Below are 18099 nucleotides of genomic sequence, written 5' to 3' on the forward strand. Positions count from 1 at the left end.
GAACATGACAGTATAAAACTTAAATAGATTCAGAATTGGTGTACCTGAGGAGTTGGGAGACCACCAAATTTGACCTGAAATGTTCACTGATTTAAAGCAATTTATATGAGGGTGTGCAGTGTGGTTGCACGATTTACTAAATTAAAAGGACATTGTCACCTTTTCAGTGCTTCAGATATAATAAAATTGTACATTGAAGTCAGGATTCAGAAGAAATTGGCAAAGAGTTCAAAATCACAAGTCCATTTTTTAAATCTATTATCACATTGTATTATAAATACTTACATATTTGTTAACTTTCTGGCTACAACTGAGTTTGAAGGACAAGGACAAAAATCTCTTTTTGTGTGTCCAGCGCCTACCAAGGAACCTTACACCTACTATGGGCTCAGTGAATATTTATAAAAGAAATCTATGAATAAGTTGTAGAGTGATTTCCTTAAGCACAAGTGGTTTTTTTCTGGTTATTTGTCCCATTCACTGCACATTATCTATATATTGCTTGTCGTGTGTGTGTGTGTGTGTGTGTGTGCGTGATATTTTGTAGTGTACTCTCTTGTACAACAAAAACTCTTTAACAAAGATAGCCTCTGTAGAACAATGGCACCCAAAGATGTCCGGTTCTAATCCCTGGTACCTGAGAATATGTCGCTTTGTGATGGTAGATTATCCTGGATTATTTGGGTGGGTCCCATGCAATCACAAGGGTCCTCAAAAGCAGAAGGGGGAGGTAGGCAAGGAAGACTCAAACCATTATTGCTGGCTTGGATGATGTAGGAAGGGGACATAGCCAAGGAAAGCAGGTAGCCTCTAGATGCAGGAAAAAGCAAGAACAGATTCTTTCTTAGAGCCTCTAGGAAGAAACACAACTCTACTGACACCCTGATTTTAGCCCAGCAAGACCCAGGTCAGAATATCAGGAACGATGAGATAATCCATAGAGAGAGTTTACACCACTGAGTGTACAGTGATTTGTTATGCAGCAATAGAAAAACGAATACGGTCTCTGACACAGCTTGTGTATCCTCATCAGCTACTAACACAAGATGTTGCACAAAAAGACTCCGCTCCCTCTCGTAGTTCATTTTTCTCATTCACTTCCTTTCTATTTTCACATTAGTGTTCGTTACCCTATCCATGCTAGAGTAGGACAGCATTTATGAGGATTCCTCTGTTTATAAATGACAAAAAGCAAACACAAACTGACATAAGCAGAAGAAGCAGGGTGCAGATCTCACAGAAGCGGGACCTCCCAGGGACGGGGCTGGCTTTCACTCCAAACTATAATGAGGTCCCGGGTCAGTCTACAAAGACTCTCTGTCTCTCTAATCCGCTTTCCTCTCCATGCAAGCTTCTGCATTTCTATAATTCACATTTTTAGGAGCAAGACTGCCCTCTCTATCTTTCAGAAAAGGATTCTGATTTGCTCATCATTGTAGCCTAGGAAGTTAGTTGAAAGGGGGTTAAGATTATCCACTGTTACATGAAACATTTATTGGCGAAAAGTACAACCATTTATTTTATTTACTCATGATTCTGCGATTTGGGCAAAGCATATGGAGGACAGCTCCTGTCCGCTCTATGTGAACACCAGCTCGAGGCGGCTAATGGGAGCTCTAGGATTCACTTCCAGGATAGCCTCCCTCATGCAGGTCGGTGCTGGCTGTTTGCTGGGAGCTCAGCTGGGGGTGTCGGCTGGAAGACTCGGTTCTTCATGTGACTGTTCCAAATGGTTGGGCTTCTCAAAGTATGGCTGTCTTAGAGTAAACTTTGTACATAGCCACTGACTTCCCACCCATGCACAAAGTGGAAGCTTCTAAGCCTTGGTAAGATTCAGCCCCAAACTGAAACAAGGTTATTTGTGCCACAGTCTGCTGACTAAAGTGGATCACAGAATCCAGGCCAGATGTAAGGAGAGGAGACTGCATCCACAAAGATGTAAACATCGTTGTCATGGTTCATCGGGGCCACCTGTAGAAGTCTACCACAGTGGATGATAGAGCTTTGTGAGCGATGGTCCAAACAAGACCATGGGGGAAGTTGTAGGGGCCGTCCCACAAAGAAAAGAGACCGGACACAAACCTCAGGTGTCCTTAACAGCCAGTTCCGAGAGTGCCAGAAAATGTTAAATAAAGCAAAGCTCCATTCCCTCTAAGTATATTTACTATATAGTTCGTACGTATTCTGGAATTGGAGAGGTAATTAAAATTTAGGTTTAAAGTTAAGAAGTCACAAACTTTTTCCCTGCTCAATTTTTTTTTCTGTGAATGAAAATGATGATAGTGTATCACAGAGATTACTACAAAGGAATTAAATGGTGCAGGATCCATAATGAATAAACTATAATGTGGCTACTCCGGTGGTGTTTATGTGGAGGAACCTTTTTCGCGTGACAATTCCTTTGGTATTGTAGTGAAATATTTTCACTCTGCATCTACATTTTTATGGTTTGTATTTATTCTCCACAGTACCGATCCCAAAATGTCAAATTACTAGAGCTGTTTTATGGAAATTCGTTTTAGGTTGGAATATTTGAAATGCATTAACTTAATTTTATCTGTTTAGCAAAGTACAAAAAGGCTTTTTGCGTTAACAGAGTTTTCTTTATGGTATCAGCTGTGCATATGTTTAAAGACATGAATGGACTCAAATCACTCTTGTTTGAATTTTATATTTAGCAAATGAACATGCGCTGTTAGGGATTAAGCAGTATTTGGAAAATGTATGTGTAAGGATTATTTAGAATGGAATTGCCAAAAATCCCGGAATATTTAGCACACACTTGTTGATTGATTTTACTGCAATAAATATGAAGCAATAACAACTATATAAATTATTCAGAGACTAGTCATCCACAGCAGGATTCTTTAGAGATTACTTCAGAGCACAGTTTGGCAGGATATTCTTTTTACAGTTTTTTTTTCTTTCCAAATCCATGTACAAAAGAGATATAGATACATATGGAATGGATTCATATTGATTCTTTGAAAATGAAATTAAACATTTTAAAACATTCAAGTGAAGATTGCATGATCTTTCGTACTGAAGCTCTCTTTGGTAATTTATTTACCTTAAATATTATTTTTGTCTTTCAGAAGGCATTACACAGTGAATGTAAGAGATTTATTAAAAACCTTGGATCGCTTGAGAGTGCTTTAGTACTTTGCCTTAAAATCTGCACATAGGCAAAATTCCTGATATTATGAGTTGGGATTTTCAGCATAAGAGGATTTAAAATCTCTGCTAAAGCAAGGGCTTGTTAGGTGTTTCTAGGCTTCATATATCAGAGAGTCCCAGCTACTTACCAATCACTCAAACTAAAATGGGGCAGGACAGGCAGGACACATACAATCAAAGAGACCAATTTAGACCGAGTAGAAAGTATCAGGTTCTCTTAAAATTGGTCTTTTGTTCTAGAAAGAAATCTTATCCAGCTCCAGAAGCAGATAGAATAATCAGTATTTACATAGGTATGGACCTCTTCGTATATTCTGATCCTGATCGCATTTTAAAGATTTCCATTCATTAAAGCATTTGGAGACAAGGTATTGGAAAGAGCAAATGTTTGCAGATTTGGAGTTAGAGACCCCAATTATCTACTTATAAGTCATGTGACTCTGATACAGTCCTAATAACCTTTTTGGTTTTTTGCATAATAATCCTTTTGAGTTCCAGTTCCTTACTGTCTTGAGGTTGTTCTTAAGATCTGATGAAATAACACCCCAAAATACTTTGCACACTAAAAAGCATTACATTATTAAAATTTACATTATTATGAATCAAATGTGTTTAGATGACTGCTCTATAAACAGCTCATTGAAAATTCCAAGTCAGTTGAATGTGGGTTGTTTTGTTGTTTTTTTTCACTTGGGGTACCTGGGTGGCTCAGTCAGTGAAGCCTCCAACTCCTGATTTCAGCTCAGGTTATGATCTCACAGTTTGTGGGTTCGAGCCCTGCATTGGGCTCTGTTCTAGCAGCACAGATCCTGCTTGGGATTCTCTTTCTGTCTCTCTCCCTGTCTCAAAAATAAATAATAAAATAAACTTAAAAAAAAAGAAAATATGTCCACTTAGAGGATACTTATGAGATCCAAAGGAGTCAATGATTCTGTTCCCCTTATTTTTAAAGTATCAACCCTTACATGATCAACTTTCGGTGGACACAAAATCTGAAGAGATGAACGTACAAATATTCCCTGAATAGTTGGAGATGTAGTTTTACTAACTGTAACCCAGAAGGGTCATGGCTGTTTATAAAAGAAAGAGATTTGTCTCCTGGTATGATTGGTTTCCTGAAATGATTCGTACCCATTGGAGGTCTGGCAACGATGTGGGGTGCGTGGGACCATTGGATATTTGTGTTAATGGTTTATTTCTCTGTGTTTCTCTCCCAGCTATCGGCAGGACGCTTATCCCTCGTTACTTTAGCACTGTGTTTGAAGGAGGGGTGACTGACCTGTATTACATCCTCAAACACTCGAAAGAGTCATACCACAACTCATCCATCACAGTGGACTGCGACCAGTGTGCTATGGTCACCCAGCATGGGAAGCCCATGTTTACCAAGGTACAGGACACCCTCAGCAACATGGCTTGTTTCTCTGTGGGTGTATTGAAGGATAATGATTGTGGTTTTCTTCTGGAACTTTGAGCTGATTTCTCACATCTCAGACGCTTTCAGCACTATGAGATCATCTCTTTTGTTTGTGGAACGGCTAGACTCTTGGTGAACACTCTTCTAAGATATGTGCAGGTGGTACAGAGCACCTGAAAGTCAAATATGACAGAGCCTCGGAACTAAGAGTGAGAGAGCATTGGCTGGTCTGTCAAACCCAAGTTGCTAAATTAGAATTTTCACTGTAATACAAAGAATTTTCTACAGCTAAAATAACATTTCCCCATTGCTGTGTGGTCAGTATTTGTGTTTTGTTTCTGAAATGAAACACTTTTTAAAGCTAAATTCAAATGTTAACAAACAGGGAAAAAGTCAACTGACTACAACTGAACTAGTTGTAATCTCTAGGGAACATAAAAACATGAATGAAACTAGGGAATTCAGAGTTTAAAGGTTGTTTCCCCAAATTCTAGGAAGTTCTGGTTGGTCAGTGAGCAAGTGAGCACAGTAGAGCCAAAGGCTGGTTGTGAGAGAATAGGAACACAGGGGAAGGGTTGTGGAGGGAGGAGCAAGTGACACATTCTTTGAGGCAGAATTCAAGGACCTTGAAGGATGTAAAATGAAAGAGAAGAGATAGAGAATCAACCTGGCTTCTATACGTTCTACACCTATGACCCCTTCCTATCCACAGACAATTGACAGATGGAACGTCCCCCTGGGCAAAGACCTTTCTGGAACACTACAGACAATCCCTTTATGCCCTCTCCCAAGTAGAAACATTCCTCAGAACAAATATTTAGCTAGAGATTCTGACAAACCGAAATTTGTTTTAATGAACACTAGTTCATTGCATTTTCACAAAGACTCAATTTGAATTAATTTGTAATATTAATGATAGCACCTATCTCTTTTAGTTGAAAACACACACGATGATCCTCTCTTTATAGTTCAGAAGTTGAATTATCAGGGTTAATTGCAAAAAGCCCAAATTACCAAACTGAAGATGTGTTTGTTACCTGTGCTCAATTTTGCTGAAAGAATAGAAATAAAATGTTTATCATGTAAAGTATCCATTGATCTTGTTAGTACAGTTTAATCTTTCTGGTGCTCACAATGATGTTAAAATACACACACACACACACACACACACACACACACACACACAAGGGCAAAGAAAATAGTTCTAATATGCAAAGCAAGTCATCAAATGTCATCGATCTTATGGTATCTTGATTTTGTCAATAGACATTTTTAAATGCAGGATAAGAGTTGGGTTTTTCTCTTTCTTCCTTTTTAACGGTTGAGCAGAAAGGAAGGTTGCTGATCAGGGACAAAGTACATTCCCACTGTATTCTGGGAAGAGGGTTTTGATATGTGGAAAGGAATGATCACCTGGGTGATGGTTTAATCTGCCCATGCCTCACTTCATTTTGGAGATGTAAAATATTTCCATAATCTTGTATGTTGGATGGATAATACAACCTATTTCGAATGTTACAAAGTCAAAGCCCCACAGAGAAAAGCTTTCTCTGCTAGCTCATTATGGTTTTATTTGTTTGTTTGTTTAGTTTTTGTCTAGACTTAGCATTATATTTAGGTAATCAAGAAAAACACACCAATTTCTTATGCTTTAAGGGAAAAAAGAAATCCATGAGAATTAAATAAAACAGCTATAATGAAGAAGCTACTTCCAAAGCCTACAGCCATGGAAAGTAAAAATGCATTTTGTGGTAGCCCTTTCATAACACATAAAATAGTTTATGGAAGTAAAATAATATAATATTTTATAATAATTTTATTATAATAAATAACTTTAAAATAAAACATGTAACATTTTATATGCATGTAAAATATATAATGAAAGGCAGCCCTATCATTTATATTTTTCCAATGTCTTTCTTTTCAGGCCAAAGCTATCTCATAAATGAGCAGAGTCAGTTGCTCTGAGGTTAAAGTGCCATACAGTCAGGACCGGTTTTAAATTTGAAAAAAATCCCATTCTTCTGATGAATCAATAATAAAGTGCTCTTTTTTTTTTTTTCATTCAAATCAAGAAGCTAAAGTTTTCTTCTGTTGATTCTTGACTCTTCCTCATCTGCGGATGCGCCCCTCTCAGCTGGCCGAGTGGTTTGTTCAGGCATCCGAGGTAGTCACCAGGAAGACGGTGGGAGCATCCTCTTGAACTCAGTTCTTTCGGCCCCAAGCTTCAGTTACTTAGATCACCCCTCCCTCTCCTCCACGGCAATACGTTCCCAACTCTTGTAATGAATATTTCCATACCATGATGAAAAATACCACTTTCTGGGAAATGTAGCTTAGCTATGTGGACTTAGTCCAGATACTAATTATGCACATTTATTTTTAGAAAATTCTAAAGCATTCCTTTTTTTTTTTTTTTTTTTTTTTTTTGCTCCTTGGTGATCATTATACTACCCAAGGAATCCTTCCAGTTTTTCTTTTGTTCTTATGTTAATTAAAAATAAGCCATCTTCATGTAATAAAATATGACTATTTAGTATGAAACAGTGAGCTAATGACCTTTCAGTGCCACAAAGAAAAATATAGCCTGGAAGCCGATGCTCTATCTTTAAAGGGGAGGCTGCTGTACATGGAATTATTTAGCACATTAAGTACAGGCAGTATCACATTGTTCTAATTTAGACTATCAATATACTCTTAATTCCCCCAATAGCGTTTGACCCAGTGGTTCCGAGTTGCTTTTATGAAAATTTGGTCAACTGGTGAATCAAAAATCAGCTGCAGTCCTAATCAACAGTAATATTTAATATTACCCAGGAGTATAGTGTGCATTTTGCAATTTCCTGATCCTAGGAACGTTATAGATTATGGATAAATATGTAATTAGAGTTTTAAGACACACATTACGAAGCCTTTCTTTTCTGTATTCAATTTTGAATCAAATTGAAAACAAGGCTCAATAATCTGATCACCAAGATCAGATTAATAATCTGATCACTCAATAATCAATCACCAAGGTTTTCAGAATCAAAGACCCTTGAATTATATTTGAGGGTGTGGATGCCAGCAGATGCCGAGAGGAGCCCTCTTTGGGGTACACATCTGGTTACTTTTACATTTTACAAACTGAAATAATAATCACAGCCAGGACTGAACACCCTTATCACTCTGTAAATACAGCTTTATGCTTTCTCTGGTCTCAATTATTTATTATGCAATTATTTATTACTATAGAAAAGTACCATGGAAATGCCCCAGCCACTTTTCCTAGATGAACACTCATTCATGTCTTTGACATCATTCTTATCTTAGCCTGTCTACAACATCCTCCTCCAGGATTTATACGTTTCTACTCTTAGCCCAACTCCAATCAAATTATTATAATATCAACGATCATATTGCCCTAATATATGTATATATATGCATTTCAATATGCATTTACAGATGCAGTATCTCTACATAAAATACAATGAGCTTTGTGCGCTTGTTAATTTGAAAGCAGTATTTCATGCATAAAGACTGAGAAAATTAAGTAAACACTTCTACCTGAAAAGCACATTTTCTTTTCGTAACAGCTCTATGAAAGTCACTGTATTGTGCAGTGGCATGGTCAACATTGCTTCGCAATTAGCCAAAGAAAGAAAAGGGTTAAAAAGCTACCGGTTAGTTTGAGAAATGTTCTTTTTTAGTTCTCTTGTTCCTGGCCTAGTCTCAAGCTAGCACGTGATCCGCTGAATGCCTGCCAGCCTCTTTCTTGTTGATCCTCCGGAGACCATCTGTGCTGGGGGCATTGATTAGAGCGTGTCTGCTGGGATTACATCTTTTCTGTTGCCATGCCAACTAATCAGCTGATTTTGGTTACCACAGAAACAAAATGTCAGAGCTCACAGTACGGTAACATGAATTCAGCACAACAGAAAATGTTTTCTTAATTGGGGACCCTTTTGATTTTGGATTCCAAGTGAAAGGCAGCTTTAAAAAAAAAGGCCAACTTTAGATAAAAGCTACGTTAATTGTATTGATTAAGAGCAATGCACAGAATTTTTCTGGAAAGAGAAAATATTAATTCCCCTTTAAAAGCTATGTCTGTTTTTTACCATTTCCAAACAAGGAATATATATATATATATATATATATATATATATATATATATATATCCCCCCCCTTAGGTGCCTTTATTCCATTTGCTGATTGTTGCATATGAAATAAATCACAAAGCCTTCAACTGCCATGATGGGGACAGGAGGCAGTGAGGCTGAATAGGGCTTGGGAGAAGGCCATGGTATCACTACTTGGGGGAGACCAACAGTGAGCAAATTCTTCTCCATTCTTCCATTCAAGGAAGTCACTGAATTTTCCTTCAGGAAAACACCCAAAACAGTCAACGTGGATTCACTTTCAAGGATTCCTCTCTTGCACGTGACCTGCTTGGGAGAAAGCTGATTTCTTGGCTTTGGCTGACAAAGGAGGAGCCCAAGGCTTATTACAGTTTCCCCTTTTGTAGACCCAGGACGGTTTGATAGCAATAAGGGTCCTCAACTGGTTTGCTATGTCACAGTAAACAGAGAACACAATTTTACTTGACCTAACAGATGCTACAATTGAGTAATTCATCAGAAGGACTACATCCATACCTTCTCATTATGAAATTCTGTTCCAGTAGAAGTAAGCCAGAACCTACGTCTGCCCTGAGTTTGTGGTTAATAAACACAAAACAAATAGATTAGATAATAATAAAAAAAAAAGCATGACATTTAACTGGGCTAATATTTGTTTAAACACCTAACAATACCCTTTCTTTAAAAAAGGTGTAGCATCCAAATATCCCTGTCCTCTACTGTCAGGATATTTCAACTGTCACGGGCTGGCTGCGGTCACCTCCCTTTTGTGAAAGCTTTCAATGCAGGTGGCTTCTGTCCTACTAACACCCCAGGGGGAATTGTGTAACTTAATCTCCATGCAACCCTTGGTGAATTAATTCCAGTGCTAAGGGTGTTGTAGAGGAGTGGTTTGGGGACATGAAAGTCTTCCCCTGTTTCAGAGTGCACAACTATCATGGCTAAGATGTCAGAAGGAAGCCCTGAAGACCATTCTTTCGAGCAGTTTTGGGGCAAAGTGCCTTAAATGCCAGAAATTACCCGCAGATTCTGCTAGTAGCATCTCAGTTAGAGGTCTTCACCCACGTCATCAATAATTATCCCACAGTCCTGAGACTTTTGAAAAAATGAAAATGGCACATGGCAATAGCATCTTTCTTAAGTAGTGCCCTATCAACACATGTTACTAATTCTCTTTGTAGTGGTTGTTAGTTCGTTTAAAAAAAAAACATTACCTTAAATTAGAGTAAATAGAAAGCACCTAACCCAGTGCCTAGGACATAGTTGGAACTCAGTGAATGGCGGCCTTTCGTATTAGATTCCCAAAGGGAGAAATGATTGTTAACATCTCGTAAAAAGTTAGGTAAATTGCTAATTATCTTCAGGGACTATAGTTTTCAGAAGGAGCATGCCCCTTGTTGAATGAATTGTTATTTATGATTTTTTAAAATTGTGTAGTGCAGTGGCTTCCGAAGTTTTATATGTTTGTTCTTAGCATAGGAAAGCTTTCTCCAAAAAAGCTTGAGCAGAAGTCCAATATATTGAAACAGTAGAACTGAAGCTGTTCTGGTTGAATTGAAAAAATGGGTGGAGATCACATGGTCTAGAAGGAGGCCGAACTCTTCCCAACAGAGCCCCTGAGACGCCTCCATGGATCCCGAGGTCTCAGAGAGCACTTTATGACAACCACCGGTCCAGGGTTCTTTGGTTGTGTTTCTTTTATCTTTAGAGCTATCATTTGCTATCATCCTCCTGTGTGCCAAGTATAATACTGGGCAATCGACACACACAATATCATCATACATTTCCCCAGCAACCCGAAGTAAGGTTAGTATTATTGTCATTTCACAGAGGAGGAAACTGGAACGCGGGGGATGTATTCAGTTGTCTCAGAGTTCCAAAACAAGTACAAAGTAGAGTTGGGATGTCAGTCTAGGACTTTGATATCAAAGCCTCCACCTGCTCTAAAGCAAAGACGAACTGAATAAGCAGTTGTAATTATGTAAACTGAACACATACACTGCCACTATTTTTTAGCTGAAGTTGGATCAGTGGGATCAATGGTGTCTGGCTACCTAGTATTTTCTATTTCAAAGTCATTAATGGTGAAACAAAATAGGTAAATAAAATAGGAACTACATGCTAAAACTGATCTGAATATCAAAAGAAGAAAAAAAATGACTACCCTGTCAAAGATCACTGCATCACGGAAGAGAGCCTCACAAATTCTTTTTTTTTAAGATTTTATTTTTAAGTAATCTCTACACCCAGCATGGGGTTCAAACCGATGACCCCAAGATCAAGAGTCACGCACTCCACCAAACGAGCCAGCCAGAGGCCCCAAGAGAGCCTCACAAATTCTATGTTTCATTAATAATATATATTTTTCCTCGAAAGAGAGCATGCCTCTATGCAAGCAAAATTTGCCACTATTCATAGCATGTGATTGAAGGAATACACTCTAAACATGCCTGGAATTTGTCTCTAAAAATGAAAACTTCCTCTGATTGGGTAACCTTGTAGTAAGTCACACGTAAGCATAAATAATTTTAGCAGATACTTCCTCCCAGAGTAGGGCAACCACGATTAGAACAAGATTTCAAGCTCTGATGGTAGAAAGATGATGACAACAGAAGTAAAAGGAGGTGGGGAGGGTATTATTTTTGCAGGTACACACTTTTGACATAATATTACAATAATGTGGGTTTTGGTCCCCTATGTGCAAATGAAGAAACAGAGGCTCATAGAGTTTCGTGGCAATCAGTAAAGTTACTAGTAAATCATGGCTAGTGAGCGACTGTGCCGTCTTCGGGACCCACGGATTCTAGGGCTCACACTTGCCTCACTGTGCTGTGGATAAAGCACTTGTGTCACATCCTTACTGAGATACGGTGCTGCCCAAGGACAGTCAGGGAGACCCCGCTGAGTAGCTGACATGTGAGTTACAAAAATGTGGCATTCACAAGGTGCACAGCCAATGAGTGTGATGTTTGTTGCTTCTAGGTATGTACAGAAGGCAGACTGATCTTGGAGTTCACCTTTGATGATCTCATGAGAATAAAAACATGGCACTTTACCATTAGACAATACAGAGAGTTAGTCCCAAGGAGCATTCTAGCCATGCACGTAAGTAATTTCAATTTATCACTATTTTACTGTCTTTTCTTTTACCCCCTCATTTCTTCAACGAGAAAAAGTCCGGTTCTGTCTCTGTAAAGAATGCCAACAATCTTCACAAGCTGGGCAATGAACTCTCAATTTTGAGCTTTTCCCTCAACCATTTTATTCCACAGGCCCTTTTCCCTCTCCTTTGTTTGTGAGTTTGGTGCGTTGTGAGATTTTTTTTTTTGATACTTTACTATTTTAAACTCCAAACTGAGGTTACCGCAATAAACAGTTTGTACTTTTCTTAAATTCCATGGAGTCATTATCAAGTATTGCTCTGCCTGGGCTATTAAACCTGTTATGTATAACTGGGGAAAGAAATAAAACAAGAAGTAAGAAAAACAGTTTCCAGTCTTGATTAGAACCAGCTGACAAGACGTGGGGCTCATGTACCTCAGATCTGTGTCAACGTCTCTCCTAACCATGGTGTTGGAGTGAAGCAGACGATTTGGGAGTCTCTCGGTTTCATTCGACCATGAACCACGACAAATTTATTGAGCACCCACTAGGTGCAAGGCCAGATTCAATGCCAAGTTGGGGATGTGTGTGAGGGGTAAGACTTGCTAAGAGCTAGCCGAGTGCAGTCCCTGAAGAAGGCGTCAAAGGCATTGACTAAATAAATCCCTCTTCCATAATGCATGATGCAGCAGTTTCTGTGAAAAAGCTTTGGGGCAAAATCAGACTTAATGAGCCTGATTTTTAAGACCCTGTACAATCAAAAGAGAATACAATAACAGTAGCTAGTATTTACTGGCTGTTTGCTATGCCAGGCCTTGTGCTAAGTATTGTACACATTATATTTAATCCTCCCAGTGACCCAGAGAGGTGCCTTCTCACTCTCCCTGTTTTAGAAGTGAGGAAACTGAGGCTCAGGCTTGATAAGTTACTCCGTACTTCTCAGCCCGAAAGTGGGAAATCAAGATTTCAACTCAGCTGGTACCGACTCCAGAACCCAGGCTGATAAGCTATCTGTCTCCCGACCATCCAATTCCAGTCTGTGTCCCCAGGCTTTGTCCTCGACCCTCTCCTCCCGGCTGGTTAACCCAATCTCTACCTTTTTCACTGACCTTGCACTTTCTGCTGTGGCACCCAACTCCTCTGCTCCAATCTTCCCTCCTATCCGTACCCCCAACTTCTTCTCAACTTTCAAAGCCCAGTTCACATCCTTCGCTCCCCTTGAAGCAGCTTGGAGTTGTCACTCTTATTGTTTTCAGAATAGACAGAAAGATAGCAGAGGTTAGTGGTCGGGAGCCTGGGCCCTAAAATGAGACCACATAGGTGTATCCCTGTTCCTGTGTGACCTTGGGCAAGTGTCATGGCATCTCTGTGCTTCCAGATCTTCATCTGTAAAATGGATACAGTAATAGAGTCTGCCTCAGAGGATTGATTGGTATGAGGATTAAGAGTTAATGCACGTAAAGGGCATAAAACAGTGCCTGGCACACAGTAGGTCCTCTTCAAGTAGTGGTGACTGGCTTTTAACAGCAGCAGCAACATAGTTCCATTCATTTATTATTATCCTGTCCTCCTTGTGCAAAGGAAGCTCCTCGATGTCGGTCATGACTAGAGAATATCTACAGAACCAGCTTTTCTTGGCTCGTGAAAGGGGTTCCATAAATACTGGCTCCATATTCACAGAGGACGCCCTTTCCAGAAATTGACGTGAGAAGTGACCGGCTCTCTTTTTGCTGACATCTGTTTTTGTTACTGATATACACAACGCCAAGTGGTTGTGTGACTATGAGGAGAATTAAGTACAGGAAAGAATAAATTAAAGTGTTAGAACAACCTAGATCGTCTCATGACTGCAAGCAGGAAGACAAAAGGGTGCTTACTTGAGTCTCTCTATTTCATTCCAATTTGTTTCTACCAGTTAAGAAAGAAGAAAAGACAAACCGAAAGAAAGAGCGTCAACCAAGAGACTCACTTTACAATGCAATCCAAAAGAACTTTCTTTTTTTTTCTAGCCCGACAGAACACTGGGGTAGCCTATGGAATGCCACATTGCTCTTATACATGTGGCGGATATTTTGGAAAATGTGGTGCTTCCCCTTACAGTCCTGGAGGATGTGCGGGGTGAAAATTGTTGAGAACATCTATTGCTAGCCTCAGCTTAATGGGGAGGAAAGTTAGAATTCTTAAATATATATACATATATATATATATATATATATATATACACGTATATATGTGTGTGTGTGTGTGTGTGTATACGTATATATATATATGTATGGTATATGTGGTTATATATATATATATATATATATATATATATATATATATTGCCATTTGGTAGAAATGGCAAAGTTTTCAAATATAGTCTTGGACTCCAAGCTGTTAAAAACAACACTACCACAACACAAAACAAAGGCCAGTCCTAAAGCATGGCTCTACCAAACCCAGGGGCCCTGCCTTTTCTGGCGAGTGCCAAAGACTTGAAAGCGTCCTGGCTTAATGACCCTCCTCCTGAAGACACGTGGTGTCTCACTGGTGGAAGGAAGTAAAGCTATTTCTCCCAAGGACTGAAAGCTTGTCTGACTCATTTTGGTTCTACCTGGCCATAGATCTTGCACCATTGACCCAAAAATGTTCTTGAGCCATTATATTCAAGTGTCTTCAAAATGTAAATTAAATTGTCTCCAGCAACCTCCCCTCTGAGAAAAACCAACAGTGTCAAGATTTCATTTCTTAGCAACTGTAGTAGAATCCAAGACTTTCCTGGCACCATGATGCAGAAATAAAAGATACGATTTTCTTTTCCTGTTTTAGGCACAAGATCCTCAGGTCCTGGATCAGCTATCCAAAAACATCACCAGGATGGGACTAACAAATTTCACCCTCAACTACCTCAGGGTAAGACCAATGGGATGATTACATTTCCTGATGAATTTGAAAAGTGCTTTACAGATTTATATGTATCTTTAACCAAGGAGTTAAAACGAGGCAATGTAGCATAATATGCATGTTGTCTTACGCCACAGTGTGTGTGTGTGTGTGTGTGTATGTGTGTGTTCAATAGGGGATGGGGTTTAATTAACAAAACAGCAAACTTAGACATCATCAGGATTGAACTCCCTCTCTCTGTATGACTCTTGGAATTCATTATTCAAAGGCTAGCAATGTCTGCTCATCAAATGTTTGGGCGCTATGCCCCTTGTGGTTGTCTCGGGTTTCGAATGTACTATTGTTGCGTTCACTGCCTCTGCATCTCCACCCAAGGAGTGTCTCTGAGGAGACTCTGTGTGCCTCCAGAAAGAGGGCAGCCCGACGGTGTAACACAGACATTTATTTCTAAGTCTTCTTAAGAACTCTCTGGGTAACACGTAACAGATTTTTTGGGTTGGATATGAAGTCAGTTTTTATTTTTAAAAATTAAGGGTTAGGCAAGATTCTCTGCCTACATAATAATTCTAGCTTCCATATTTGGTCTAAAAGGGTAACATATGTCACAGTGGTGTGTAATGTAGAATTGCGGTCGCCATGTTGCAGGTAGAGAATATGATTTCCGTCATAAGGCAAGCATTGTCCTCCAAACTCCACAAGAAGGCAGCGGCCACATTCCACGTTCCTTTGTTTCTGAGCTCCATCATTGTCACTTGCAGCCACTTCTTCAGGCCCCCACCCCATCATGGAGTTCACGCTGTTGTTTCTTTATTCCTGAGTGCTGTGTAGGTTTGAGAATTTTGTTTTGAATTCACAACCCTCTATGCACAATCATTTTGCATATGTGGAAATGTTGAAATGTTTTGGCTGGACTTTTCTCTTCTGTGAATTAACAATGATTTGAATAAATGCTTCCAAGTCATGAACTCAGTACCATGGGCCACGCCCTGGGCTAGACAGTGAAGATTCAGAGACGAAAGTCATGGCACCTGCCATTAAGAAACCCACTCCTATGAGGGCTAGATTCATAGAGAGAACATTATATACAAAATGGTAAATGCCATGACTGAAAGCTCCAAGTGGAAAAATGGGAGTGCAGAAGGGAGACCTCTCAGAAGACTACATCAGAGAAGCTTTATGGAGGAGATGGTGCCTGACTTGAGTATGAAAGAATGAACAAAGGCAAACAAGAGGAAGGGGAGGAAAGACACTCCCATCAGAGGGAAAAGAAGGAGCATGATGGGTTAGGGGATGGAATTCCAAGAAGTTTAATGATGCTGGGACATGGAGTGAGAAGCCAAGAGAGTCAGGAGGGAGAGTAACTTGGGAGCCAGGTCTTGGAGCAACTGGCTGCTCAGGCTGCCAGGCCAGAAGCCTCCGGAAGGATCAACCATGAGTATGGTTGTGTCCCCCATCTGAATAGAGGGAGAAGAGCCCTTTTCCATCCAGCCTAGATGCCCCAAAGCCAAATCCAGACAAGGAAAGAGCTGGATCAGCTTTGCTGCCCACCACCCTACTTGGCTCCAACACCACCACCATTTTGGCAGTCCTGAACTGGGTTGTTCTCCAGTAAATAGCCCTGTGGTCCCTGCTCAGAAGGAATCCAGGGTCTACCCAGGAGGATGGGTGGACAGGCAAGTGACCCCAGCCAGGGTAGCTGGAACTAGGTTTTTCCAAATCTCTAGGCTCTGTATTTAGAATTGCCCCCATGGGGCCACCGGAACAATAGAAGTGAGTAGCAAGGACTGGGAAAATGGGGGTCTCTGGCATGTTCTAGCCATAGGAATTCAGAAGGCTGTTCTCCACTGCTAGGCATTTCATCATGCTAGAGACCATGAGAGGTTTAGTTTAAACTATCTGAAGATGCCTCTTCTCAGGCAGAGAAAGAAGTTCCATACTCTGTGTTCTCAACAGACTCCACAGAGGAGTCTGGGATTTTAGATTCTATTCTAGACTTGGTCACTGACTCTCTGGTGAAATCTGGACAGATTCTTTATTAAGTCTTTTAGCTTCATTTAATACAAATCAATAAATGCTAAATTCTCTTCCTCCCCTTTCCCTAGCTCCTCCTGTTATCATCAGTAAAATGGTGACCTTCACTTTGGGGTCAACAAGACCCACCTGGCTCCCACGTTCTGTGGTTCTCTGATTTTAACCCACAGAGACTGAAAAGATCGTATTTGCAAATTGAGGGAGACTGGTACCAACCCCTCTCCCAACAGTGATACAAGAAAACATGTGGGGGTTTGGGCAATACAGAACAGTGTTTCCAAGGTTACCACTTAAATGTAGCACTTACAGCATGCTTTCGCCATCCATGCATGTCCTGACTCACTAGCCTTCACAATGGCCCATGTGCACAAGCACCATTCATGTAAGAGAGCCAGGCACAGAGAGTGCAAGTGAGTGAACTCAGTCACCCAGCTTTACACCACTGAGTGGCTGGGCTGGGACTTGAACTCAGGCTGTCTGGCTCTAGAATCCATGGTGTTCTGTGCAGAGTCCTGCTGCTTTTCTAGTAAGAATGAAGCATGATGATATTGACAGGAACTGGATCATGTCTCTCCTGCCCAGGGGAGTCAACATCTATCATGGGCCCTTAATCCACTTTGCCAAAAGTAATGCCAGCTCCTTGTAGGTTTTCATGTGCAAGTTAAGCAAGACAATCCCTATAAATGGCCTAGAGCAGTGTCTAGGGACAGAAAGCACCCAGTTATTGTTCATTGGCATAATTTATTGAACGCCTACTATGTGTTCATCATCGTGGTTCCTATTGGAATCACAGAGATCCACATGGCACCTGGCTGTTTATTCCCACTCTGGGTCTACCTAACACTCCTTTACTTCCTCTGCTCATGCATCCTGGGTAGGCAGCTGTTTGACCATCCTGCCTCCATTCCTCCCTTTCTTCACTCCCTTGATCACTTCTTCATCTACTGATTGTCTCAGGACCCTTTCATTGAGCCTACTCTGTCTTCCTGGCCTTGCCAGGTGCTGGGCCTTCAGTGTGGAGAAGATGTGGCCCCTTCCAGGGCTGGGTGAGGCGAGCAGGGTGTGGTTGGCCACAATTCCAGTGAGGTTCATGAGGGTTCATGAGAGCCCAGGGAGGGGTCCTCTGGTCTCCGGATCGAAGCCACCCCTCCTGGCAAATACTCGGGGCCACCATGGACCACTTGGTAGGTCAAGGCCAAGCGGAAACTCACATTCAGTTCCCAAAACCACTGTTTTGGCTTCCGTGATGAGACCTGGCCTGGTTAGTGGTTGCTAAGAATGACAAACGAAGCTTTTCTTTTCGGATTAGAAGTGGGATCCCAGATTTCCCTAGTGCTCTTATCAGCTGATATTCACAAGACAGCTGAG

The 18099-nt window shown here is 40.5% G+C and overlaps 1 protein-coding gene across 16 annotated transcripts in view; it reads left to right on the forward strand.

Annotated features, from left to right (window-relative positions):
- The window catches only part of LDB2 (LIM domain binding 2), a 381861-nt gene that overhangs the window by 292676 nt on the left and 71086 nt on the right, over positions 1 to 18099 (forward strand). For all 16 annotated transcript variants that reach the window (XM_045056560.1, XM_045056562.1, XM_045056559.1 and 13 more), the window contains 3 exons: positions 4395 to 4567; positions 11695 to 11817; positions 14626 to 14709. In XM_045056560.1, the coding sequence (XP_044912495.1) occupies positions 4395 to 4567; positions 11695 to 11817; positions 14626 to 14709 (380 nt within the window). The remainder of the gene's footprint in view (positions 1 to 4394; positions 4568 to 11694; positions 11818 to 14625; positions 14710 to 18099) is intronic.

Source organism: Felis catus, chromosome B1 (assembly GCF_018350175.1).
Source record: "Felis catus isolate Fca126 chromosome B1, F.catus_Fca126_mat1.0, whole genome shotgun sequence".
Lineage (NCBI taxonomy): Eukaryota > Metazoa > Chordata > Mammalia > Carnivora > Felidae > Felis > Felis catus.